Consider the following 27,950-nt stretch of genomic DNA (forward strand, 5'->3'; position numbering starts at 1 on the left):
CACGGCAGTGTTGTGCCGCTCCTCTGAGGCGCCTGTCACCGCGATCTCTTACTACGCCTCTCGTACACACCTGCGAGCCTCGGGTCGCAGCAGGGCCCGCGATCACGGCCCGTTCCAAGGCGGCTGAACCCACGGCGCGGCCACCACACCTCCGTGAGGGCAGGCGGCGGCGCAGGCCCCGCCCTCCATCCATACCTCTGCACTTGGCAGAGCACGCCTTAGCTAGGCCTCGCGCGTCTCCGACCGGCCCCGGATGAGCCCTCCTCGTCCCCACCCTTCCTGCCCATCGATATCTCGGCGCTCACCCCGCCCTCCGCCGGGCGCTGCCGGGACACCGAGCGGGTGGGAGCGCGGCGCGCCGCGGCTTCTCGGCCACGGGACACGCGCGGCGCCCGCTGAGGCGAGGCCCGGACGTCTGCCTCGGGGCTGCGGCTGCGCTCGCGCGGGGACTGCCCCAGCCGCCCCTCCGCCGCTGTAAGCCGCGCCCCTCTCCCTGCGCGCGCCCGGGGCACCGGGCCGGGCCCGTGCTGCCTCCGCGCCCCTGCGCGGCCGGCTCCTCCGCGCCCCGCCGCGGCGGCGTGAGCTGGGGCAGCTGCGGCCCCGCCCCCTGCCCGCGGCGGCCCCGCCCCCGGCTCGCCATCCGCCGCGTCCTCCCGGCGCAGCGAACGGGCCTTTTCGCCGTCTCATTTCTCGTGCGGGGCCTGCGGGCGCCGGGCGCTGCCGGCCGAGCGGGTGCCGCACGCGGAGCGGCGGGTCGTGGCCTCCGCCCTGCCCGGGGTCTCGGCCTGGGCGCCCGATGAGCCGCGGAGGGCCTCGGGAGGGCGTGGGGTGAAGCTGAGCCGCCAGCGCGACGTCGCTGCCCGGGTTTCTTTCAGGAGGCCCCGGAGGACGATGCCACTCCCGCGCCGCTCGGCCCCGCGCGTCGTTCCAGCGAGGCGGCTGTGCCCCGCGCCGCTGCGGCGCTGCTGAGAGCGGGGAGCGAGGGCTGCCCGCCCGCCATGGCGTCCGGCTGCCCGCCGCCCTTCGGGGACCCGGGCGAGATGAGGGAAGGCTTCCTCTGTCCCCTCTGCCTGAAGGACCTCCAGTCGTTCTATCAGCTCCAGTCGCACTACGAGGAAGAGCACTCGAGTGAAGACAGAGATGTCAAGGGACAGCTCAAAAGTAAGTGGCACGACAGCTGCTTTGGGCCTTCGTTTTGCCGTGTGAAGTTCCCTGCGATGGCAGCTGCTACTTGTGCTTTGCTCTCAAAATTGACAAGAATGCCAACATCTTGGTTAAAGTGAGTTACAAGTGAGGTAGGAGGTTCCTGTTTTCTCTAAATGACCTTAGGCCAAGGCATAGTTTTTACATTATTCTAGGTACTTTCAATAAGTAAATTCTAAAGCAAGCACTTAGAGGAATCAGTATTCACATGACTGGCTTTATGCATTATCTTTATTGTTGACCTTTTGGGGTTATTTGGTTTTTTGTCTGAAAACTCTGACCTGTACTATAAACCAGATAAATTCCGAGTACTGCTTGGTGACCTCACAGAATATGGTGAAGCTCTGTTACTTGCCAAGTATCAGTTCATTCATCGCTTGGTGTTAGATACAACTGTAGCTACAGTTAAAGGTAATGAAGGTTGGTGGTGGGAAAAGGTGGAAAAGAGTGCAAGTGGTGAAGCTGGCAGTAGACACTGGGAGCATCCCAAGGTTGTGCTGCAGATTACCAACTTTTTTTGATGGTTGAAAAAATCGCTTGGAATTCCGTTTAAGTGAATTATTTCCCTTTTCTACCCATCTCCTCCCATACATAATGCCATTGTACATTGAGAGAAAACTGCAGAATGTGGCGGTGATTCTGTGTGTACCTTGCAAAAATATCTCTGGTCTTGTTTAATCATGCCAAAGATAGTAACTTGACAGTCATGAATTTTTACTCTCTTCCCTGCTTCTCCCCCCTTTTTTCCCCTGAGATTGATGATTATTACTTCAAAAGTCTATTTTCTCAGTGAAGTTTGTATTTTTAACAAGTCTGTGTTAAGGGTAGCACAGCTGAATGTTCATGAATCTGACTTGCTTTCTATCAGTCTGGCTACTTCTTGGCTCTTAGCACTGTGGTCTTTTTATAACACCTGAACCCCATTCTGGTTCTAAACAGAATATGTTGAGGATAAACTTGTCATCAAGGAAAAAGACTTGTGCTAAAAGAATATTCCATACTGATTTCATGTGATAAATATTTGGTGACTGCCTGCCACATTTGATAACTTTGGGTTTCTCTTTTGAAGATCTAGTCCAGAAGGCCAAAAGAGCAAAGAAGAAATTGCTGAAACGAGAGGATGAGAGAACAGACTCGGCATCTCAGGAGCGATACGAGTCATTCAGCTATGGTGGAATAGATCCGTACATGTGGGAACCCCAGGAAGTAGGTAGGAGAGCCAAAAAGCCATATGCAGTAGGGGTGATTTTTCTTGTAACCTTAACTGGAAAATGGCTAGTATTGCTGAAGCTGCACGGAATTGTCTGTATTGCATTTCATTCGTTGTTGCCTGGGGTTATGGTTTGTATACTGATTTTGTGCAGTGTGTGTATGTTCTGTGGAGTAGGGGGGAAATGACAGATTTAAAAAACCCAAAATGTACAGAGTCGGTGCCCCAGCTAACCTTGAAAGCAGGGTAGCTATTTGTCATGTCATGTGCCTGAGCTGCTGAGCCTGCTGGATGTGTGTTTACCTCTGCATCTAGCTCTAAGGTGTTCTGCAACCAATAATCCACTAAGCTACAGCTATACAAAATCTCTGGTTTTTGGGCTACACCTAAAGTGGTTGTTAGCTTACATGTCTGACAAAAAGCCTGCATATTAATTTAAGCTTTTTCCTTAGATTTGAGATGTAGAGCTCCAGTAATCATTGAACCTGACTCTTTTCTTTGTTTAATGTGTAGCCAGGAAACTAAAGGGAATTGAATTCAAGAATACTACAAGTTGATAACAGCTTGCCAAATGTAACTGAGGGATGAAGAGGGGGGAGGTGGGGTAAAATGTTGCAGATGTTCTCTATAAGATAGTGCCTGTTCTGCTCTGTAGTAGGAGTAAACCACTGTTTGTTGCTAGCCTGGAGATGAGGCTTTAACCTGCACGTTTTATTTAGAGCAGCACTGTCAAAATGTAGTATTCTAATGTGTCTTTAAAATTCAATTTGAACGTGAAAAGTAAATGGTGAAGAGACAGATGTCTTTCAAGAGGCATTTAAATCCATGCAGAACACCTGGGTGACTATGGAAACTTTTTGCTATCTCTCCAGGTGCTATGAGAAGCCACCTTTCTGATTTCAAGAAACACCGAGCAGCCAGGATTGACCACTATGTAGTTGAAGTCAATAAGTTAATAATCAGGTTAGAAAAGGTAAATTTGCTGCTTTTTAGTATTCCAGCCTTCTGGATGTTTCCTAGATATCAACAAAAATAAAGAAGAATTTAGTCTGAAGCATTACGGCAGTATGAAGAAGAGTGGGCACTTACTATGCCCATTTATCTAGCAGTGCACTTTGTAAAGGATACTAAACCATGACTGTCTTCACATATTACTGTTTTCCTTTCTTATCCTTGAGTACTGTCCTTGGTCTGATGCTGTACTGTGGATATGGCTTGTGTTTGTATGCACTGTTTTCAAGCTGAAGATGCTACTTCCATGTGCTTCAAGAACCCTCTGTTTTCCTGTATATTTTCTCCATCTTTTACTTTACTAAATTTCTCTTTGACATTCTTGTTGGATTCTTTCAGCTTCTTATTCTTCAAAATCTACCAATGATACACTTACATTATGGCATGGATGCAGTAATGTTGGATGTTGTAAGGATTATGTCCAATATGTTCTGCTTTGTATAAGTTTGTCGGTTATTGTTTAGCACTGCTTGTATGACTATGGCATTAGAAATTAATCAGAGGGTTGCAGGAATCTAGTGTAAAACAGGCTGAGACTCCTCTCTTGAAAATGACAGGTTTCGTTTTCTTGTTGGGCTGGGTTATGTTGGGTTTTTTCTTGCTAAAGTGCAATTTTCTTGAATGTATTTTTTGTCTTTTGATAGCTTACATCATTTGACAGAGCAAACACCGAGTCAGCTAAAATAAGAGGTTGGTATGAGCCTACCTCAGACTATTTGCTCCTACAGTTTAACCAGCTGAGGAATTCATTTAATTTCTTATGTTGTGTGCATTCTCTCCTCTCTTGACCAACCACAGCTATAGAAAAGTCTGTTGTGCCTTGGGTCAGTGATCAGGATGTTCCCTTCTGCCCAGATTGTGGCAGTAAGTTCAGTATTCGAAATCGGCGTCACCACTGCCGTCTCTGCGGGTCTATAATGTGCAAAAAGTGCATGGAACTTGTTGGTCTTCCCTTGGCAAGTAAGTAGAGCGTGTGGTGTTAATTCCTCCTTTCCTGAGCTCACTCGGGGTGCTAACTGCATCCTGGCCTTAAGCCATTACAAAAATGCTGCTGGTAATACTCTGCCTGTGCAGAAAACTTAATGCATCATTCAGTTTCATTCAGGCACTGGTCTGTGAAACTGAGTGAGAAGAATGACTTCTCCGTTCTTTGTTTCCTTTCCTTCTTCAGCTTTGGAAGTGTTCCATAACACGGATCAAGTTACTAGAAGCAGCAGTAGCATAATAATTATTTAGTGGCTTTTTCTATTGAGTACCTTAACTGTGAAGGTATTCACTTTGGGCATTCTAACTGCCAAGTTTCTTGATGCTTAAAACTATTGTGTACATTTCCAGTCTTGCCCATGGTTGTCCATATTCTGACATTAAGGAAATTCATCCATAAGCCTTTAAGAAACTCTTCAAACCTCAATTTCCTCATGCTGGAACATGCTGGAGAGGAGACCATATTTTCTGTGGAATTAAATGGTTAAGTGTGCTTTGTGGGGTGTTCAAGTACAAAATGTGGACAGTGAACATACCTGTTCTTCCACACAATGTTCTCTAACTATGCAAGCTCCAACGTGAAAATGCTTCTAGGCATAAGCAAAGTATTCTCAGGTTCTCAGCAGCTTTTGGAATGGGGCGGGATTTACAGTGAAGACCCAAATTCTGACTTGGAGTCTTGGCAGTCATGGATTCCTGGCATGTCTTTCATAAGAGTGTTTCAGCTTGGTTTTCTGATATTAGCTGAATGCAAAGATTCTGTTCAAATGCAATTAATTTGTGTTAGTAAAATCTGTTGGCTTCCCCAGTCACTGTAAAATTACCCCTGTATGATTTTTAGGCAAACTCACTAGTGCCAGCAAAGAAGCCTTGGGTTGTCATACCAGCCCAAACTCCTCACCTAATAGTGTCCATGGCTCCCGCCGTGGCAGCATTAGCAGCATAAGCAGCGTGAGCTCAGTCCTGGATGAGAAGGACGATGACCGAATCCGTTGTTGTCGGCACTGCAAAGACACCCTGTTGAAAAAAGAACAACAGATTGATGAGAAAGAATACACTCCAGAGATTGTGAAACTCTATGAGGTAAATCAAACTATTTGCTGACTTCCTTCCTACTGCCACTGCTTGACTTTTGGTTTACCTCATGTCTAAGCTTTTACTTCATACTCACTTGTTTTAGAGTAGATTCCATTGGGTGTTTATGCCATGTAGCAAAGAGGTATCTGAAAAGATGGAGCCCATTGCCATGTAGTATATGTATCCCAGGATGACTTCAAACGTTTCCTCAGAACAGTTCTTGTTTAAACGAGTAATGTGCTGTGCGCTTTGATGGATGGCACTGGAACTATAGGACTTGATGTCATCAGCACTATCCTCACACTGATGGCACATGCATTTTTGACACATCTGTATCCACCATCAGCCTGTATTTAATCAGCCTGATTTAAGGGTAGAAGTTGTCCAAGTTATCCAATAAAAAAGGCTTCTGAATTAAAAATTCATCTTGGAGAAGTACAGGAAGTCTGCCACAGGAAGACCATGCTGTCAGTGTTCTGAGGATAACCGCAGGGTTGCGTCGTGCTGAATAACTAAATGGCTTTATATCATAGTTAACTTTTTATGCTGCTCATGTGCATTCAAGCTTTATGTCAGCATGTTCTTTTATTAGTGTTTTAATCTAAGTTCTTTTTGTACGTGTTCTGTTTGGAACAAGAAACTCCGACTCTGCATGGATAAGGTTGACCAGAAGGCACCTGAATACATAAGGATGGCAGAATCACTAAAGTAAGCTCCATTTTTTGTTAATGAATATATGTATTTTTCCTCCCTAAAAGTGTGGGGAAGAGTAAGGAAGTGGCATGCTAAGGCTGCAAGAGTGTATAAATGTCAAGAAAAAGCGGTGTTAGATTATCTGTTGTTTTTGGATGCTTTCCAAATGAGTACTGAATTAATCGTTAATGGTAATGTTGCATACTGAGAATGTCTGATTTTTTTAAAAGGTTTTTTTAAAGCTCTTTCCCAGTGAGTTGCCACTGTCATGCTTTAACATGTTATCTTTGCAAAATGGAAGCACAAAGCTACAATTCTTGTCTAAATGAGCCTCTTTGAAACAGCTTAAGTAAGGCATCACTGCCCTCAGCTGTGTGGTGTGGCTTCCAAGCAATGGAAAAAACACAAAATAGATACTTTGGCAAGTATGGCTGCATTTTAGATATTATTGGTAGAGTGGTGTTCAAATATGTCTCCTGTAATAGTGAATAATAAAACAATCACAAATAAAATTATATTCTGTAATGTCAATCATTTTGTGAATAGAAACACATTTTCCACTTCTGTCACAAAGAACAGATTTTTAAACAGAGTGAGCTCAAATCATTCAACCCTTTTAGTGCTAGCTGTTCTTACCATTGTTGGATCTTGGTCATCATAGGATAGCTTCCAGTGTTGTGTGTATTGTTAGCTGGATGCATGACTTAAAGTTGTATTTATTTCTTAGTGCTGGGGAAACAGCCTACAGTCTTGAACTTGCCAATGACTTGAGGGTGGAGATTCAAAAAGCATATGAATTTATAGATGCCTTAAGGTAAAAGAATATTGCTCTCCCCACTTGCTCTGTTATAACCTCTCTGTAGTTTTTCTCAACTCTTGGTGTCTATGTAGCATCTATCTGCTTATTCCTATGGATAATCAGTTTGTCTGCTCAACTGTAAATGGCATTTGAAAAGGGAGATTAACTTCTCTTCCCTTTTCCAGTCTTAAAAATCCTGCATGCCTCTGTAGTGGCAAAAACTAAGCACAGACAAAACAAATAGCAGAAGTTTTTTTTGTTTGGTTCTATTTCTTCATTTAAAAAGGGTGGGAGTGGAAAGTGTTTTAACTTGTAATATCAAAAATGGCTTACCTGAAAGAACAAAAAGATTTCATCCAATACTGTGTCTCTCCTGTTCTGTTGCATTTTCACTGGCTCTTGTTTTTGAACTGATGTGGCTATGTGTTTGCTTTGATTCAGTAAGAAGATTTTGAGTCTAGGCTTGCATGAGGATCCCCAGCCTCACCCTAAAACACTACAACTTCAGAGAATGATAAGATACTCGGCTACACTTTTTGTTCAGGTAAATGGAGTATATGTTGTAAGCTGCATGAGAATTTTGTATAGTGTTCTCTTTTCTGACAGGCTTCACTGTGGTTTGAAACCATTTTGACAGGAGCTTTAGTTCTGTACACTTTCTGTAGTACCCCTGATGACTTGCCGTAACCTGAGATGAGCTATCTTGAATACTGATAGTATAGTCAGGGCAGCATTGAGTTGAGGGATGTAAAAGAGGGAGCGAATATTGGCTTTGTCTCTTGCTGAGGTGTGAACCCAGCCAGCAGTGTCATTATGTTGGCAAAGACTTGCTCAGGCTTGCAGCAGGGACTGCAGCGGGAAGTGACATGACCTTTATTTGCAGGGTGACCCAGGGGTGGTATCTCTCTTTTTAAGTACCTGAAAATTGTGTGAATGCCTGCAATCAGCACTGTAAAAATTTGTTTCTCGCAGGAAAAACTGCTTGGCCTCATGTCTCTGCCAACCAAAGATCAGTATGAAGAACTGAAGAAGAAAAGACTGCATATGGTAAGACAGGTTAAGATCTGCTATGCTTTGCATCGGGGCCTCCTTCAAGAGCTTAAGCTTAGAAGCTCTGTGTGTGCCAACGGTTGCCTGTAACATTGAATTTCAGGTTTGGTTGTTTTTTTTTTTTATGCAGACCATTCCACACTCTTTCTAGGGATTCATGTAACACTGTCATTGTACTCTGTCCAGAACCTAAGTAGGTGTCTACTGAGCAGCTGAACACTTCTAGAAAGCACTAGGGACTTTGTTGCACATGCTGCTTTTACTGCAGGGCGTGCAGAGCAAGCGTTGAACTACTTATGTTAGTCACACAGCTCTTCAAACTGTGTTCTGGAGTTCATTGGAGACATCTTTTGGTAGTGAAAAAGGACACATTACAGTAAAGACGTCTCTTCAGAGAGAGAGGTTTTTTCAGCTAGGAAGGAAGACATTGTCACTTGTAAGATAAACTAGCTTTATCTGGAGTTAGAGAAATAAGAACTGTTGCACTCCAGCAGCTAGTGAGATCAGTGTTAATTAATAGTCACTGATATGTTACAGATGTCTGCTGTAGTCAGATATGATATGGTTACTGTCCAATCTAGACCACTTGCATTAGGCATCTTTTTCTCTCTAAAAGCACTGTCACCGCTTCTACTTGCCCTCAAGTTTATAGAGACTGATGTCAGTGTCATCACAAATGAACTGAAGGCAGGCATTTGGGTAACATTATGAGAATAAGCATTTTCTGCAAAGTAACCAAAAATGAAGCTGATCCCTTTCATTGACAGCCAGCAATGTCTAAGATAAGTTAACTTCTTGTACCTATTAGTTTCAAGCTCATGGTGTTGTCTTACTACTTTTTTTTGTTTGTTGTAGATGGCTCTTGAAGCACATGGAAAACAAGAGGAAAAGCAGAAAGACTTTATTCCCAGATCAGCAGCTGCAGTTAACGGTGATGCAACTCACCCAAGGAAAGGAACAGTCAGGAAATCTGAAGGCTGGTTACCTACATCTAGCATATCAAGGGAGTGTGAGATAGCAGACCCACTTCTTCAGCAGATTGACAACATCACATCCTTTATTAAACAAGCAAAGGCAGCTAACAGGATAGACGAAGTCCATATGTTGCAGGAGAACCTGAGGCAGCTTCAGGATGAATATGATCAACAACAAACTCTGAAAGCTATTGAGCTTTCTAAAAAACAGGCAGAAGAGGAAGAGATGCAGAGGGAGGAGCTTCAGGTCCTCCGTGAAAAAGAGTGGGAAAGAGAACACCACAAATTCTTGTCTCAGCATTCAAGGACACGCTCCTTAGACTTCAGAGAAGTCAAGCAGCATCAGCATGAAGCTGCAAAAGAGAACTGGAACTTGACAACACATGCATTGGATTTGAATATTGCTCAGACCAAAGGGGATCCAAATTTTGAGACTCCTGCTGTTGAGCAGTTGCCAGCTGAAGAGCACTTGATCTTCACACCCAAACTCCAGAATGTCTCACAGTGTGACAAAGACCAAGATCAGACAGTCTGTCTAAACCCTTTTGAAAATGAAGCAGATACCCCTCAGACAGAGGAAGATCCTGATGACCCATTTGCCAAAGACACTTCACCAAGGGTTTCTTTCTCTAACAGAGTTGTGCAAAGTGATAAAAAAGAATATAATCCATTTGAAAATGAGGAGGAGGATGAACAAACTAATGGGGCACCTGGCAGCACCTTAAACCCTTTTGAAGAGGATGAAAATCCATTTCAAAACCTTACAGGCAATTCTGGGAACCCATTTGAGGGATCCTCAACCAATCCCTTTGAAGTGGAGGATGGCAATGAAGTCTCTGGAGAAGAGGCTATAGAGGAAGAGCTGCTTCTCCAACAGATTGATAATATCAAAGCTTACATATTTGATGCCAAACATAGTGGACGACTGGATGAGGTAGAGGTCCTGACAGAGAACTTGAAGGAACTGAAGCACACATTAGCAAAGCAGAAGGAGAAATCTAACTGCTGAAGCAGCAGTATGGCTGTGTAATAATTATTTTAAGTCTCCAGTTAAATCTGGGAAGGTGGAGCAGATACTTACAAACAAGAATACACATCACAAGAGGGAACTGGGAGAATTTTGACTTTTATGCACTTTCAATTAGGCATTTCCACTACTACTGAGTCCAGAAAGAATTGAAGTGTGCTGCTGGTCCCAAATGCTTACACCAGGAAACTTTATAATAAGTTGTTATAACACTTTTAATGCTAACTGGTCTTACTGTGCATTTACTTTGGTAAAGTGGTTAAGTGCCAGTAGGAAACAGTGATTTGGAAATGGTTGCAACATTAGTTTGTCATCTTTCTTCCTTTCTGTTCTAATATCGTAGTATTGGCCTTTCACGTGGAGCTTTGGCTAAAGAGATGAGAACTTTGGATAAGTTCTGCATCCTCTGATGATGACACAGGACAGTGTTACAGGCTATCTTAATTGCCTCATGGTGCTAGGATAAAGTGCTGTTAGGATACTGTGATGCTTTGCAATGCAGACTATACGAGCTCACAGGTCAGTTTTGTGCAATGTTAATACATAAAAAGGCTTCTAAGAACAACGTCATAACTGATCTTGAGTAATTCTGTAACAGGTTTATAAAAATTCCTGAGTAAAATTTGGATGCTGTCTTTTATGACTTCTAGTTTCCCATTTGCTCTACAGTGTAAAACAGTGTCGTTCTGAGACCTGCTTGTGCGGCAACATTTTTATCTAATTGTTGCCCGGGAAAAGAGCATCATCAGGCTAGCACCACTTCAGATGACAATATAAAAGCTAACCCTCCAGATCCTAATTATCTTATGGAATCTACACATTCCTTTAAATTATCTGGGTGACAGAATTATCATGTTTGTTGTCAGACTGAAACCCTCTTTTTGTAGCATTCAAGGAACAAGTATCTCACAATGGAGAGCTGAAGTGCCACTGAACTGGAATTCTGTGAAAGCCTGGAGACAGTCTGTGGCTGCAGTAGTGCCAAATAGCCATTTTCTTCCATATTTGATTCTCCTCAGAAGTTACGAGAATCAGGCATGTCTGTCTTAAATAAGAGGCTCCAAGTCAGAGTCATCTTGTGATCCTGTGGGCTGGGGGATGATGAGGCAAAGGCCAGACCCTGTATGTGGCAGGGCTTGGAACTGGGCTTCTGAAGGTGTCAGAACTGTTGGATCACTGCAGGGCTCGATCAGCCTGTGTGTTTCTGAAAGATGGAGCCTGAGATGCTTTATATTTTTTTTCAGGCATCAGTGGTCAAAAGGGTGTATTTATTTAAAGCCGAGAGAGAGAAACATCAGTCAGCTTGTACTGTATAGCATTAATAACAGTGGGCTTACTTAGAGGTGTAAACTTGAGCGGGTTGGGACATGTCTCTAGGAAAACATGTTAGCAGAGGTGTTACCCAAGCACTGCATATTTGAGACCTACAAATAAGTATGCTATCTAAAAAGCAGGAACTCCTTAAGTTTTGTTGTAAATAAGTGGAGGTAGGGACTTGTGGAACTGTGGTTTAAAAAAACCAAACCACCTATATCCTCACTAAATAGCACGAGTAACTGATCAGAGTAACTTAGAGCCACCAGCTAAGGACAGCTGATATTCTTACTGTAGTCTAGATCCAAAGTTGAAAGGTGTGCAGAGCAGGTTGTCTTCAGACCACAGAGTTTTTATACTGAGATGTTTTATTAGAGTCAGTTGAATCCCTAGGTATTACTTTGCACCAAGTGAAATGAAGCAGAGGATTCTGAAAGGTTGCAAAGGAACAAAACGTGTCCTGTGGCACTAGACTTATGAAGGTAGCAAACAACAAACATTAATACCTAAACTTAATCCGGGAAATATTTTAACAAAAATAGTCTAAGATACTTATTTAAGACAGAATCATTTGCTGGTCAAGAGGGTTGCTCCCTGTGTTGTAACCCAACCCACTTTTTTGGTATGAAGATGAAAAAAAAATGTTTTGGTGGCTTCAGCTTTCACATTTAAGAAGTTTTTTTCTTTGCTGCAACTATTCTGCCTTGTTTGTATTTTCAGTCTGACACTCTGACAAAGCATCCTTATGTGTGTTTATTACAAGCAGATAACAGGCTAGCATACCTCATCATCTTTGTCACTGTTAAATGTGATGGACTAGAACATCTGATACTAAAGTAATCTCCAAAGTGAAGAGCTTAAGCTGATGTTTGGACTGCTGTCAGGTGCACAAGGCACAGTGGAATCAAGACACCTTAACCATAAAGCTCGATAAGTAGCTAGCGCCGACTCTTGTGTAAGTTGCATGCACTACTCAGTATGGAAACCTTGTAAACAGGTGAAATAAAATTATGTGTTTATTTTGTGCTGTGCTTGTCCTCAGCAATTTTTGCAGAATAATCAGTGTGAATTTTTGTTCTCAATCATTCACTCAGAAAAGCTGAAACACAGTTGTAACTTGCATAGATAAGCCTGACTTACAAGATTGAACTAATAGCACAGACCTTTGTTTGAATACTACTGTAGACAGAGTGTGATTGTTTCATGAGGCAGAAGCTATGATGACTCCTTCAACTGTGCAGGGAGCAGGAGTGTTTGAGGGCGGGGGTTATACAGCAGCACTAGGCTTTGAAGCATGATCAGGATGACCACAACTTGCTGGCTAGAATTTGCTGGAAGCTGGTAAGTGTAGCCCCAGTTCTCCTTTCTTTGGCTATTTAAAAAAAAAAAAAAAGACTGCTTAGACAATTGTCTTAAGAGTTGCTTTACTTTTCTGTGAAGGACAATGAAGATAACTGTAAAGCATGTCTTTCAAATACCAACTTACGTGTTCTCCTTTACTCTTGATCCTCTTCACTTGATCAGTGCTTCTCAGAGGTGCAAAAGTATCTTTTAAGTGGGACTCAACTTTCTGAGTGGTAACTAAACACACCAAGAAAACTCAGCATGTAGTTTGAGTCTGGAGTTCCCTTGGCACTTGGCTGTCTTATGTTAGTGTAAGATGGAAATCAGCAGGAAGGCTTTTGATTTCCTTGTTATTTTCTGCAGTGTTGACTGTAATTCTTTGTAAATCTGGCACCAAAAAAAGCTGGGGTTTTAACCTTATTTTTCACTTTATTCCAGTTGTAGCTGTAAGAACACATCATACAAGGGTCTCTGTATTCTGTGAACCTGCTTGTTCCTGTTTCTGGCAGCCATTAGCTGTTGCCTCTCATTGAAGTACCTTTGTCATCCGGTCACAAGGAGAAACAACTGCCTGACTTGAGGTGTCAATCTGATGCTTCTTTTTTCATAGTTTTGTATTTTCCTCTCATCTCTTTGGGAAGTGGCACAACAGCAGGGCAGGGAACTTGGCCTTCAATTTCACACATGCATTCTCGCAGATGATACTTCTTGGGCCCAAAAGTTGCTGGATGGAATAGTTTTTTCCTTTCTCTTTCCTCTTTTTCAAGTGTTTCTCTAGAAAAGAGACCTTTTTGTTACTAGCAGAAGCCTGAATGGTGACATTTTGCCTCCCTTCCACGGACCCGATCTACGAGAAAGATGAATTTACAGTTTCTAGCTTGGGCACTTCACCTCAGCTCACATCAGTTTGGTCTGGGATAAGTGGTATTCCCTTCTGTATACCTGACAAAAATTTGCAGGGACTGTATTATGGTGATAGCTTACTGAATGTTACTTACTTGCTTTTCCCCAAGATTTTTTTAATGTGCTCAGTTATCTCTTTGTTGTTTTTATCTTCCACGTCAACCAAAACTTGTTCTCCAGTGTCTGCCAAGAAAGAATGGTAACAGTATGTCAGTCAGTACCCTGTCCCCACCACATACTGTGGCACAGCAGCTGCCAAAAGTGTTTTAAAACTCACAACTTCAGACATCTGCTTCTCTCCTACCCCTAACGTACAATATGATATTTCACCAGGAAAAGCAAAGTCTGCCTGGAGGAGAGCGAGCGGGGGGATGGGCTGAGGGTGGGTACTAACAGAGCGACTTTTCTGCACAACTGCCCTTCTTCCCACTTCCCAGGCCAGGACGTGCGGCCAAGTAACAGTAACTGACATGTGGGTCAAAGCACGGTGCCCGTGTGCAAAGCGTGGCCGCGCTGCTGCCTTCCGCCCCTGCCGCGGCGGGACGGGGCCCGAGCCGCGCGGTCCCGCCGCCACCTACCCAGGTAGAAGCGCAGGAAGGGCGAGGGGGTCATGTTCTTGAACAGCATGATCTGCAGCCAGGGGTTCTTGTACTGGATTTGGGGGATGTTGAAGAACACAAACTTTCTGGAAAGGAGAGGAAAGACACGCAAATGCGAGGCGGATCGTCTGAGGAAGGGGCACCCCCGCGAATCGCCAGGCCGCGGCAGGCGCTGGCTCCCCGCGCTCACCTCGCCCCTTCGCTCAGCTCTCCCGCCGTGTTGTAGTTCACGGTCATCACCTTAACCGAGCTCTTGAAGATGACGTCGCCTTGGCTGAGATACTGCAGCGTCCGCCTGATGGGGAAGCGGCCTTTCATGGGCATGGCGGCGGCGCGGGCCCGGCTCGGCTCGGCCGCGCAGGAAGTGGCGGGAAGCGCCGCCCCGCGCCCCGCAGCGCTGAGCGGGAGGAGCCGCGCCGAGGCCCCGCCGCGCCCCGCAGCGCTGAGCGGGAGGAGCCGCGCCGAGGCCCCGCCGCGCCCCGCAGCGCTGAGCGGGAGGAGCCGCGCCGAGGCCCCGCCGCGCCCCGCAGCGCTGAGCGGGAGGAGCCGCGCCGAGGCCCCGCCGCGCCCCGCAGCGCTGAGCGGGAGGAGCCGCGCCGAGGCCGCCGGGGCCGCGCCGCCCTCCGCGGCATCGGCACAGCCTTTGTGTCTGCTGGAACCGCGTGTGCTGCCGACCCGCGCAAAAAGGCAACGGGACTGATGCTTTCCGTAACAACAGATCAAACCCAGTACGTTAGAGGCAAAAGCAATAAGAAAGGGCGCAATTACACGTCAGGTGTCGTGTTGTGACCGCTAAAGTGGGAGAAACAACTAGTTAGTAATGGAAGAAGAGTTGGAAGGTGAACTAAAGGACAAAGAGCTGCAAGACATCTATGGGAAAAAAACTAACTATGAGCCCGTGCAATTCTTGCTGGGGTGCTGTTGGAACATCAGATCTTGGTGACTATTCAGTTCCTGAAACGTTTTTGGCAAGGGGCTTTTGAGAATAATTACGTGGATGCAGTTTCCATTAGCAGAGGATCAGTGCTTTCAAACGTCAACAAAAATTCCTGCTTCACAGTAGGCCTCTAAATGAAAAGGACTTTGTTTTCCTCTGAGCATATTTTTCTTCTAGACCCCTGAATTTGACAACTGAAACCTGAAGTCTGATTACCCTCACTTCACTAAGTCAAACTTCTCCAAGTTGTACAGTTTCTGACAACAAACCCTGCATCTCAACCACGTTACATATAGCATGGAGGATGCGTTTCCTGTTTGGCATAGTGTCCAAATTCATTACTTCTGTTCCATACCTCTGTGGATGCTGGGAACTAAACCAAGAGCCAATGCATAACCTTTATTTTAAAAACAGAGGAACAGGAAGGAGCTAGTAGATAAAAGTAGACAGTCTGTGAATAGCTATCTTCTCAAAAAAGATGAGATGGCTAAAGAATGAAAACCATTAGGAAAAAGTCCTTGTCCCTGCTGTCAGTAGGGTTCATGGGACTTATCTTCTGTCTTAGATGCAGTTAAATCACTCATAATCACTAACGAAGGGAAAATACCGTTCCTCCTTAAAAGACAGTAAATTACATATTTGACTTGACACTTAAGAAATTCAGTAAATAAACCTCAAGAATACATTTATATTTGTAATTCACTTTAATGGTATAAACCTCATGTAAGTAGTAGTATTACGCCACAACAATATAATGCCACATTTAAATAGCATTTAATAAAATGCATAAGCTAAATCATGCACTGCAATACTCTATATACAAACACAACAATGCAAATTCCTCTTCATGACTGAAGACACAGATACAAAATTCAGATTAAAAAAGAACATGCTATCATTTTTAAATGCTATCACACATAACAAAGCTGATTTCTCAAAAGAAGCTGCGAGAAATTAACAACTGTTGCAAGAGTTTTAATTTGAAAATAAAATACAGTAACATAAACAATAGCTTTCTAAATTAAAATGAACAGAGATGTCCAGAAAATATCCCAAGGAATTAAAACTAGATGATTCCTTTTATAAAAATTTGGTAATTTTGTAGGTGCTCAGAACCCTCTTGTACTCCAGAAAGATACAGCACTTACACAATGTGCAGTTTTTCGGTTACAAAACTGTTAGAATGCTGACCTGCAATGTATTTTGGAGTACAGAATAATTATTAAAAATATTTCCACATTTAATCTTGATTCCATATACAAGAAACTGAACGTATATGATCAGTAAGTAACATACTTTCTTCTTAAGGAATATCCTTTTTATCTGAAATTTGTTCAGTCCTACTTTTAACCTATAATCATATAAAAATCTTCTAAAATGGACCTGTGCCTTTATTTATCGTCATTAAAAAATAAAGTATGAGAAGCCAGTTATTTGGGATGTTAAGCTACCTGGCAAGAGGTGTGCTTCTCAGACTTTTGCCTTCTGTGATCAAATACAGAAAGCCGATTTCACATTCCACAATTTCCATAGAATATTACAATAGAGCTTTTATTGCCACTTACATGTGAGCATATTTTCTCCTCCAGAATACAAACAATTCAAACATATATTAAAAAACTCACAATTTAAAAATATGCTTTTTTTCTAAATTCACAATTGAATTTTTAAACAGATTCAGTGCTGACCAATACTCCAATACAGCTTCCTGGTCTTTAAAAATGTTCCTTCAGTACAATGACATTAATAGACATTCAGATTTCCATTCAGGCATTAGAGAAGAAAGCAAACATTAGTCAAACAGCACTGACTGTCAATACACCAATGAAGAACCAATTCCTGCCCTTAATTTAAGTAACTTTCCTTCTAAAAATCTTGAAAATAAAGTTTGAAATGGTAAAATGGAGGTTTTACAGTTTTTTTCTATATTTGAAACAAAAGCTTACGCTTACCAAATCATATGGCAAGAACCAGAGAACATTCTTAGCATTCTCCATAGCAAAGACTTTACAAGCAGAGAGCCAGCTTGTAATCATTTTAATTGATGTCTGCTCCTCTCCTTAAACATACACAGGTCTTTGCCACATAGGGGTCAAAAGGTGGAAATAAATGCCCAGAAAATTCCACTTCACCTTTTTAGTGACAGAAACAAGACGTGCTGAACTACTACGCTGTCTGTGAGATGCTTTTTTAAAAAGACAAAGTTAATAGCATTACCTTTACGGAAGGCTTCCTTTGTATCTCAAGTCAGGAGGAGGGAAAAGGAACAAGAACTACTTATACTTTGATAATTTACATATTTGATATTCTCTCTGAGTAATAAATTGTCTTACTCCAAGTCAATGTCATGAATGCTCCACGTGCCCAGCACCTGTGTGAACAGTGGAAACTTCTCACACATGGACCAAGATTTGCCCGGATTACAGTCTCAGGAAACGACTGAACAAGAAAATGGACATCAGTCTGACAAGTGAACTAACCAGCTTTGTTTAGTTTAAGCTAAAAAATAGATTAACTTTGGAAAATGAACATACAACTGAAATAATCGTGAAACTCCTAAGTCAGTCCTGATCATGGCTAAGAAATAAGCTAACTGCAATCTCAGTCTTATTTCATAAATACTGTAACAGAAACGTTGATTCATTGAACAGAGGACGTAGTCTTTGTTTAACTAGAGGTATGGTTTTGTGTTATCATTATGGCAATATATTAATTTTTTAAACAGCATTGCATCCTGTTCTGTGTGCTGCAGCTCAATGATAAAGGGCAACCTGCCTTTCTTCCCCTTGGCCACTGCTGAAGACTTAAAACCAAAAAAATCTCTTACCAAGTTTCACTGCAAAGTAAAACTTCACAAAAAAAGTCTCTCAGAAGGCTGAAAGAGAATGAGTGTATATTGAAAACAAGGCAGTATCTTCTATGACTGTACTTATTTATTCATTTATTTTTAATGGACATTGTATGTTCAATTAAGTGTTCACTGGCAGACTGCTACATATCAAATGAGAAATGGTAAAGGGAGTAATGTAAATGTCAGAGAATTCATGGAATATATGTCAGTTCTGAACAGAAAATACGAAATTCAGGCTAGGCTTAGAAAAAGGTGCAAAACTGAAATTCAGGAGGATTCATCTGCTTAAGCAAGGCTTAGTTTGGGCTAAGAAATGAAAAGTAGGAAGCCCTGGATGAGCAAATGAATGGTAGTCTTTAACATACAGAATGGTATCAATACATGGCTACATATCTGTACAAATATACATACACTACACACTTTCTATACACTGTACATAATATAGTTAGACAGGTATAAACATATACATTCATAGACATATACATACAAGTATGTACATACGCATTAGCTGCTCAAGTGAGTTTTAGAATTGTACATGCAGAAATGCACAATGATGTGAGGCACAAAATAAAGATGTGTGAAAATCTATCTGACCCTTTAAAAAGAAAGAATACAAGCATGAATTTAACAAAAATAAGCCATTTTCAAAGCAATCATGTAACTCCAAAACAGGCTGTAGAAATTACAGAACATTATGACAGTATTATCTGTGGTGAACTTAGCATGACTTCACAACAAAAAGCTCAGTAATAAGGTAATTCTGGGGTTTGATGTTTTCCAAGTGAATAGGTTTAGACTTAGAGCCTTTAAAATTCACAAGGAATTTTAGTTTAACTTGCAAACTCAGTATAAATAATATTTCTTGGTTTTGTCACAAATAATTGCCCATATAATTTTAATAACTTCGGTAATTCGCAGCAGAAGCAGGGTTGTAGCATTATCAAACAAGAGGCGTCATGGCATTTTTCATCAAAAAAAAAAAAACCCAAAACCTGAACTTAGTTCAGGGGCATTTGCTGTTCACATGACTCAGCAACTTTAAAATTAAAAGATGCAAAAAATAAATGTTTTCATTTTCTCCCCTTTGCCATGCCCTCTTGGTAACTTATCATATAAAGCTGTTCTTTAAACTAATTTTCTGTCATTCAAGATCCAGTAGTTGCTGGCAATTTGTCCTTCCTCTGCCCCTTACTCTCCTGCATAGGGTGAACAAGGCCTCACTCTGCTGATTCTCCCTGGATACATGGAGGGATTATGACTGCAGCAGGCCCATGCTTATCATCAAAGCAAACCACCCCAGCAGCTTTTCTCCTGCTTGCACCACCCAGTTCAAACACAGTCCCTGACTGGTGCTGCTTTTGCAGAACACTGCTTTGATCACAGCTTCTTTGGCAGCATCCTCAGGCTCATAATTTCCAGTTCTCTTTTCCTGGCTAAACTGTATTCCTGATACCCTTGCTACTCATGTTATTTAGTGCTTTTAAAAATTACCCTTTACTCAATAAACAGCAGGTAATTAGGGAAGAATCCTATCTACCTTCTATAATTTTAATGGATAGGAAAAGTCCCCTTCAGCATCTTGAATGAAATAATTCAGGAATCTGTGGAAGTCCCGTGTACAATACACAACAAAGAAACCATTAAAGTGTTTTACAGTCGCCGCTAAAGAATAAACACAGTCAGGAAACTGCTTTTGCCTGGAAGCTTCAGCCCTGACTGATTTTCCCTATTACATCTCAGAATATGCCTTTTCCAAAGCATACTGTGATAATAATGCAGAGCCAGCTGTGCTCAGCATGGAAATACTGAGTCAGTGCTCTTCACTGAGAATTTAGTATACCAGACCAGGACTTCTTATTTATTTATCAGAAGTCTCATCTAGAGCTGCTTAAGATCTTTTGGTTACAATTCACAGAAACACCAACCTGGCTGGTGTTTCTAAATAAATGTCAATTACAGAAGTAAAAGTAGTGCTTAACTTATCATTCCGTTTTTGTCACATAAAAATACTCAACTAAAAAATGCCTCTAATGAGCCAGGATCAGATGAAGGTATTAACTGCCACGACTTTTTAAAAAACTTTGATTGTTTAAAATATTTAATATCAAGAATAATAAATTATACTAAAATGAAAGCAATGCTACCAACTACTGGCCAATGCCAGAAAACATGTTGTTGGCTCATCACTCTAGACAACTGAAAAGTAGTTAATTTTATAACTCCATGGTACATCAGTCACTAGCTGCAATTCTATGTGACTGAATGCAAATCTTCACCATATTTCCCTGAGTCCTAGGAGTGACAGCACTATGAATTTGGGAGTGCTCGGTCAGGGACAGGGAGGGAGAGGAGAAGAAATAAAGTAAGAGAACTTTGTGGTATACTCTTGCTGACAGCCAGAGGTTCTACACATTTCAGGTTTTAAATTGTACCTTTGGCTAGATGATGAGAGTGTTTAAGAGTACAGCAAGGAGTAAATTTAGAAATACAAAGAGCATATTTCAAGAGCATCACATAGCTCTACTTGAAAATGACTGTTCTTACAGTTAATGATTGATTTTCCCCACAATCCAAAGGTTTCCTTTCAGAATAACACTTGCCATGACTTGGTCTCAACAGAAACTTTAAGAAGCCTGAATATTTCATCCTTGCTGTGGCAAGAAACACTTTGTTTTTGTCTCTAATTAAGGTAATTCCCATAGCATGTAAGTCACTATGGTTGCTTTGTACTGTAAACTACACTGCTCTAATTTAGCAGAGTACAGTTTCATATAATGTAGATATTTAAGAATCCACATTAATATTTCATGCATAACATAAGAGTGAGTGACTTTCTGTAGAAGAAATGATTGTCTTCTGTAGCATTCGACATTTTCACAGAAATCACTAGCATTTAGACTAAGGACATATGCGACTTTTTTCATTTTCCATACTCGTAAGCAGGATGTTTATGACAGTGTTGCTTTGACAAGAATTACTTACAAAGTGCTAGTCCTATACCCTGGCATTTATTAGATATTAATTCCAAGGATATTTTTAAATATATACATACTGTTGTTTTTACTTTTAAAGTAATTTTACTACTACTCTCCGATATTATAAAACTCTTAACCACTGATAATTTCTAAATACAAAGTATTTAGTGAAAAGTACGTTCAATATGTATAGCCTTTTAAATGAAAGGCATAAAAAATATTCCTTGTGGCAGAAAATGTCCTATAGCAGGTCTTGCAATAGCTGCTTAAATTTTGTCAACATCAGCAAACAGACAAGGAGAAATCTGACAAGAAAGTGGTAAGTTGGAAGTATTTGTACATACCAAAATGATATTCTTTTAACTTCGCACTTTTACATTTTTACAAAAATTACTTCAATCTATCAAAGTGTGTTGTTCCCACTACGCAGATGTGCCAGTTATTTGACCATTATATTCTGCTGTTTCCATTTTGAGAATGTAGGGGATTATGCTGTCAATAGGAACATTTCCAATGAGACCAGTAAAAAATAGTTCCTCAGTAATGCTAGAACTCATCAGCCTAAGTGCTGGCAGGCGAACTAGAATCCGGGCTAGCCTGAAAAAGAAGTTCAGTGGATTATAAATACATACAACATCATTTCAAAAAACTCTGGCTGAAGAGCTGGATCTGCTTTTGTTATTACAAAACTGCGTCTTTACTTCCATTCATGAGGAGGCAATTAAACCTAACTGAGCGAATGAAATGAAGAGCCACCATCTTTCTTTGTGGTTTTCCAATGAAAAGGACATATTGATGCCCTTTTGTACATGTAATGTGTGTGTACAAACACAGAAATCTCCTGGTCTGCTTTTGAAATTCCCAGCTCTGGAAGCACTTCACAGCTTAATGCTGACAATGCTGACACTAATAATATTCATCCTGATTAGTTAGAATATTTGCACAATTTTAAGAGTAAAATGCTCAACTAAAATCTAAACCATAAACAGCACAGTCCTCAGTTGCCTAGCAACTAAAGACAAACCAGATAGCAAGAATAGGATAGGATATATGTAAGAGGAAATGAGAGAATCTGCTTCTGGTGAAAAAAGGAATTTGGAGGAATGTGCTTTTACTCATACATGTTGCCAAATGCTGTGGGTTTTCTGCACCAGGACTTTGACAAATATCCAATACAATGAAGTGATTGTGCTGAATTTCTGGACTTTCAATGCATTTGACATTCAAGACAATAATGAAAGCAATGATGAAAACATCTGCTGTGTTTATATGGCAGCTATACATTGCAAATACCAAAATAAGTACATTTCTTGGACCGGAGCCATGTAATAGCAAACCGTAGGCAGGACCCAACACAGCCTCTCTATGGAGAAAATGTATAAGGTCTATTCTGCCAGTATACCATATCTTGTAAACTTTAGCGGAAAGCTGCAGAAAAGATTCAAGCTATGCTGCTGATTTTGTGAACATTGTAACACTTGTGCTTTTATCTCAATTTGTGCCAGCATTCAGTTGCTTGGAAATCATCAGATTTGTACTCTAAAATTATCTGTGGGTGAGCACAGGGATATAGACAATAACAAAATACAGGACACTAAGGGAAATGTAACTTAGGTTTTCTTCATTGAGCCACTATAGAGAGAAGTACAAGGAACAAATTTGGTATTTCTTTTTTATAGCAGATATCCATCTCTTGTGCATCAAACCTTAATAATTGAACTACACAAAAGAAGAATTTGGGATTTGAGGATATTTCTGAAGTAGAGAATTCCATCTTTACTGCACCTAATGGGGAATCTCAATGCCCTTCTCTTGCTTCACATAATATTATCTCTAAGATTGGTGCGAAAACCAGTTTCTGAGATGGGAGAAGCCCTCTCTTTTACAGACTTTGTTTTCATTTCATAGTGTTTTTAAAGTTACACTACCTTCAGACCTTGCTTTAATGTATGAGACTATGCTTTAAGTGGGGATACCGTTCACAGTAGAAGAGAATATGTTCTCAGATATATTCCTAGACAGAAGTTAGAATTTCCCTTGTAGTGCTGAGAATCACTGTGTTGATAAATTTAAAAGTTTTTATGGAGATTATTAGAAAATAGGATAATTACTTCCAGCAAGTAAGAAACAGGAACAGTTGAGAGGTGAAAAAACAAGTTAGATACTTTCAAACAGAAGTCTTTGGAAATTTTAAAACAACAAGGAGAAATAAGTAGGTTGTGGGAATTTCCTACAAACAGAACCTTGAGTTGGTTACTGTTCCCCACATATACTCCTTATTTTTCCAAGGTTTATAAACTGTCAATTCTAATAGTTTTCTGCATATGTAACTTGTCAGACATTTAAAGGATGATAATCAGCTTTTATGATTTCAAAGTGTCTTTGACAACTAACTTAAAAAAGAAGACAGTTTGAATTCAAGAAGTTTGAGGCACTTGAGGCAGTTATTCTTGAGACTTCTAATAAAGTTTGTTTACTTTTATAAATGTGGCAATAAGATCTCAAAAAACGCAACTCAAATCCCTCTTATCTTTAAACAAACCTGCTTGCTTTTATGAACATGGCTCTAGTTCTTTCTCATCAATAGTCTAAAAAGAACAGATATCAAAAATGAAATTTTTACATCAATTATGTTATTTTGTACTTCCACCAGCTACAGCCCACAACATTACTCTGTGTACTATAGACAATAAATACCTATAAGTATCTTCTGGATAGGTTTTTTGTACATAGTCCTGCAATTCCATCTGTGCCTTCTCCTGGAATTTTTCTATTTGGGTTGAACTGCTCAGACCAGGGTGATCTAAAGAAACAAAACATTCTGTATGTCGATTGTTTCCCTATACATTGTGAAATGTATCTAGTTATAAGATTCTTGCATTTAATTTCATTTAAATATTTCTCTTGTATTGTGATGTTTAACATGTTAGTTGCATAAAGGAAACCACTAAATAGAACATTTGCTTCCTGCATTGCTCTGTTTTCTCACTATAGTTGTGTATATCCACAAGGAAGTGGGAAAAGATTAAGCCTTTAGGTATATACCAGACAATGACACTCTTAGTTTATGTCTCTAACCCTGCTTTTTAAATGTGTTTGCCTCTGTGATTTCAACTAACTGTGATGACTGAGGATTATCTAGGGTTGTTCTCTTAACAGATCAATTTCTTGACCTTCCTGAGTCTGTCTCATGTTTTAATTCCATCTCCTTAAAGACAGTCACATGATCTGAAAAAAAACCCACCCCAGAAAATAGCACATCTCTGACTATGCCCAAATATCTTCAGTGTTTTCTTCAAACTGCCATTCCCTTGAAATGGGACAGAGCTAGCTTGAGTTTGGAGACTTGTTGCTCCTCCACCTTGAATAAAAACTCTAATACACCTAATCTTAATGGTACAATCTGCAAAAAAATTTCAAAATTAAATTTCAGGACACAAATATTGTGTAATTAAGTTTTATTACAAAGGAAAAAAAAATATAAATGAAAAAAAGAAAAACCTCCCACTACCCTGATAACAAGATACTCCTTTTTTGTTAAATACAAGCCATAAACACCTTTGAACTAAAGTAAATAATTTACATTTCCCAACAAGAGCTTCCCTTAAACTCAGCCATTAGCAGTTTTAAATTAACCTTTCTGTGTTCTAGGAACATTTCTCCACCTTTGCTGAGAGACAGTCACTTCCCATTTCTGTAATGTCCTTACCTTGACATTCCAGAAAATGAGAAGTATCTTGTAAGAGCAAATCCTCATCTCTCATAAACACTGTTCATCATGCTTCAGTTGTCTGTTGTAATTTTTTTTGGTAAATACAGTGGTTCCTCTTGTGAGTGTATTAAAGATACTAAAATTTAAGCCAATTTTGCCACTGTGAGAATGTATTTCCTCTAATCCTTCCTGCCATTTACTTCACTAATATTGCTAGTACACATCCCAGATGACTTAAACATAGATTCTCACCTGAAGGTAACTGAGAGTTTAGTCTTCTAAGGTGGTTATACAGCAAAACCATGATATATTGGAACTGTAAATAACATGGATATGTTGCTCCAGAATTATTTTCAAAACATATATTTTTTGCGATAAATTACTAAGGAACAATCATTTTGTCTGGAGTTTAACAGATCAGTATCACCCCAAGACATTAGTCTCAATTAAAACATTTGCTAAAACATTAACATACAAGCATTTATTATTTTAAAATATATGATTACTAAATTCCTTACCGGGGCTAAAGAGGACTATAGCTTTAAGGTATGCATATTCATATCCATCAATATCAAGCTTGGCCATGTTGTTACAGAACTCCTGAAGTTTCCAGATATGTTCCATGACTTGCTTTATTCTGTCTCCAGAAAGTTTATCTACAAAAAGATATCACTCACTATTTCATGTGAGCTCAAGTACATCTGGTATATTAACCAACATTCACTTATAAAATAAGTGACATTTTAAAATCTTTTGTGTCATTTGCTATCTTAAAACCACTTAACATATAAGGATGGCACAAATTACTATGGAAGATTTATAAAGCTGAGGCAGACACAGGGCTAGCAAACAGAACATCAACTCTTTTGCATAATTTTGCCAGTACACCAATCTTATTACAGTGACATACTGCTCTGAGCATATGGCACCGATTAGGAAATGGCTTGTGAAAAATGTTATACAAACGTCCCTGTAGAATTAATAAGACTGAACACATGTAAGAATAACACACTGAAAACATACCTTCCTGTATGTTATTCTGGAGATGGTTGACAATAGCTGCCAGGATAGTAGACAGACTCATCACCTGTGCACACTGTGCCAGGCCTAAGGTAAACAGCTCATTCCAGCAAGCACGCACGAGGCTTGTATTACAGTCCTGCCTACAAACAACAGAAAAACAAACAACTGTAGGTACTTTTTGTAGCAGGTTGGTATTACTCTATGTGTAATTATGTTAATTGTAGCAATTAATAATGAAGACTAACGTGCTGCAAACCACTTTACTACAAGGCATATATTAGCATATTACAAGTACTTCTAAAACCAAAAGGAAGTGATAGGCTGACTACAAGAAACCAATTCAGGTTATCTGTAAAACAGTGCTCACCAGTTCTTTACCAAGATACATTTCTACAAATTAAATGCTTGCTTTTGATTCGGCTTTAGCTTCTGTAACCACAGTAACATCTGATATTGTAGTTATCCCCTCCTCTGCCATCTTCTATTTTATTCTTCAAAAAGAAGAATATTGCAGAGTCTTCACACATTTTAAAGAATTTATTAAAAATTAAACAGTATCATAATTTAAAAATTAAAAATAGCTGAAAAGTGTTCAGGTCAGTGCTTAAATTCATTATAAAGAAAACTGTTCAACAGAGTATGTCCATTTACCCAAGAGCCTGAAATGCAGGTATGGACCTAGCCCAGTGCATAGAGAGGAAAAGTAGTCGTGATGCTGACTCACAGATGTAGTGAACATTAAGGTACTCTGGCATTGGACTGGGCATTGTCAGCTGCAAAAAATAAAAGTACAGTACAATATATCCAGTTCAGACATAAATCAATTTTTATTATCAATGAAATAACCTGAGAAAACATTCAAACTACTTTCACAGTCTGTCATAAGCAACTATTTGACAGAAATTGTCAAAGGAAGACTTCACTAAATAACTCACTACTATTGATAAGAAATGCAAAATGGGAACAGAAGACAAGAAATTATATGGGAAAGAGATCGATGTTTCCTTTTAAAATGTTTTCATATTTGTTTAATAATAATTAAATCCATAAATTTCTGTTCCGTGGACCACTGGCTAGCATCACACTGATGGAAAACAGCTTTTAAAACTTTTTAAAAAGAAGCAATATAAAATCTAAATATCTAAAATGGGAAAGTCATGCAACAGGAATCTACAGTCACAAAACACCACTAATAGGAATAAGTAGGTTATGATAAAAGTTTGAGTATATTAGGTATTATTTATTTCAATAATGATCTTTGTATTTCTTGAAACAGTGCAAGCTGATGACAGCAAGAATGCTTTTTGCACTCTTATCAATGTGTGTTTTTGTAAGCAGAAACATCTCTCAAAATACAAGGCCTTTTTTCAGTGGTCTAAGCACCTAAGAAGGCACTGTTAGATTTCATTATGTGAAGAAGCCATTCAGATTTAAGTTTTACGCTGTCTAGAATTATAAGTGAATTAAGCGAGACATCATGCTGTATGGATGCCAGGGAAAATGAAATAAATTTTAAAGCAACGATCTGTCTATGAAAAGGTCTTATGAAATAATAGCTATACTCTTTAGATACAGCATGCAAGAATAAAAATTGAGAACCTTTGTAACAGCAGATGTCATCCTAGATTATACTGCCAAAATTAAATTTAAGAATAAAGAAAACATAAACTGATTTTCGGTTATGTGTTAAATGTCTGTTTATTAAGAAGCACATGCCTTAAATGTTACATGTGTATCTGTAAGTAGAGGTCCTTCCACTTCAATAATTGGTGTTGACTGATCTCTACTGATTACATGAATATTCCCTCCTCCTGCAGGATCCACCCCATCTGCCAAGTTATGAGCTGCTGTACCATCTGTGGTATTAAGTGCTTTAGCCAAAGTATCAAATGCCCTGAAAAATAAAAAGAAAATAATAAACAATGAAGGAGTGCTTCCTTATACCTTAAAACGTACTGGTCAAATGAAACACTATAAAGCATTTCCACTTAGAAGTAACATATACAGGAACTGTTTATGATAAGACACAAAGGTCAGACTTTTCATTACAACCTGGCCACCTTGTACTGTTTAGACGTTAATAAGAGGAATAGATCTGCCCATATATCACAGGTAAAAGATCTCTCCTGTAAGGGGGAAATTTTACTATTGTAAATCCTCCTCTAATAGTTTTATGCTACTATTTGTATTAGAGTAAAGGGGTCTCTTGCACTTATCATTCACTGTCCTATCCTCACCTTGGAATGTTTAACAGATTATGTGAG

At 40.3% G+C, this 27,950-nt stretch overlaps 3 protein-coding genes across 17 annotated transcripts in view; 1 reads left to right on the forward strand and 2 right to left on the reverse strand.

The window, feature by feature from the left end:
- Positions 1-311: 311 nt before the first annotated feature.
- On the forward strand, positions 312-12,369 carry RBSN (rabenosyn, RAB effector). Of its 2 annotated transcripts, XM_062007928.1 has the most exons (12): positions 312-474; positions 876-1,161; positions 2,273-2,413; positions 3,286-3,386; positions 4,069-4,114; positions 4,223-4,384; positions 5,250-5,491; positions 6,123-6,193; positions 6,906-6,992; positions 7,419-7,521; positions 7,950-8,024; positions 8,883-12,369. In XM_062007928.1, the coding sequence occupies exons 2-12, from the start codon at positions 999-1,001 to the stop codon at positions 10,008-10,010; spliced, it is 2,319 nt and encodes a 772-aa protein (XP_061863912.1). In that variant the 5' UTR covers positions 312-474; positions 876-998; the 3' UTR covers positions 10,011-12,369. The 2 variants fall into 2 exon arrangements, with proteins under 2 accessions (XP_061863912.1, XP_061863913.1); XM_062007929.1 differs by lacking the exons at positions 312-474; positions 6,906-6,992 and having other exon boundaries at positions 581-1,161.
- Positions 12,370-12,749: 380 nt separating this feature from the next.
- MRPS25 (mitochondrial ribosomal protein S25) lies at positions 12,750-14,581 on the reverse strand. 2 transcript variants are annotated; one of them, XM_062007931.1, is made up of 5 exons: positions 14,379-14,581; positions 14,168-14,274; positions 13,685-13,772; positions 13,225-13,460; positions 12,750-13,175 (listed from the first exon to the last, which is right to left on the reverse strand). In XM_062007931.1, exons 1-4 carry the CDS (start codon positions 14,510-14,512, stop codon positions 13,271-13,273), a joined length of 519 nt encoding a protein of 172 aa, XP_061863915.1. In that variant the 5' UTR covers positions 14,513-14,581; the 3' UTR covers positions 12,750-13,175; positions 13,225-13,270. The 2 variants fall into 2 exon arrangements, with proteins under 2 accessions (XP_061863915.1, XP_061863914.1); XM_062007930.1 differs by having other exon boundaries at positions 12,750-13,460.
- Positions 14,582-15,832: 1,251 nt separating this feature from the next.
- NR2C2 (nuclear receptor subfamily 2 group C member 2) overlaps positions 15,833-27,950 on the reverse strand; it is a 37,908-nt gene continuing 25,790 nt past the window's right edge. For 7 of the 13 annotated variants that reach the window (XM_062008727.1, XM_062008733.1, XM_062008730.1 and 4 more), the window contains 6 exons: positions 27,403-27,580; positions 26,338-26,459; positions 25,687-25,826; positions 25,182-25,319; positions 23,649-23,754; positions 15,833-21,548 (listed from right to left, as the gene is read on the reverse strand). In XM_062008727.1, the coding sequence (XP_061864711.1) occupies positions 21,374-21,548; positions 23,649-23,754; positions 25,182-25,319; positions 25,687-25,826; positions 26,338-26,459; positions 27,403-27,580 (859 nt within the window). In that variant the 3' untranslated portion in view covers positions 15,833-21,373. The remainder of the gene's footprint in view (positions 21,549-23,648; positions 23,755-25,181; positions 25,320-25,686; positions 25,827-26,337; positions 26,460-27,402; positions 27,581-27,950) is intronic. The other 6 variants (XR_009819817.1, XR_009819816.1, XR_009819813.1 and 3 more) reach the window with 6 other exon arrangements.

The sequence above is a fragment of the Colius striatus genome, chromosome 15 (genome assembly GCF_028858725.1).
Source record: "Colius striatus isolate bColStr4 chromosome 15, bColStr4.1.hap1, whole genome shotgun sequence".
In the NCBI taxonomy this organism is placed as follows: Eukaryota; Metazoa; Chordata; class Aves; order Coliiformes; family Coliidae; genus Colius; species Colius striatus.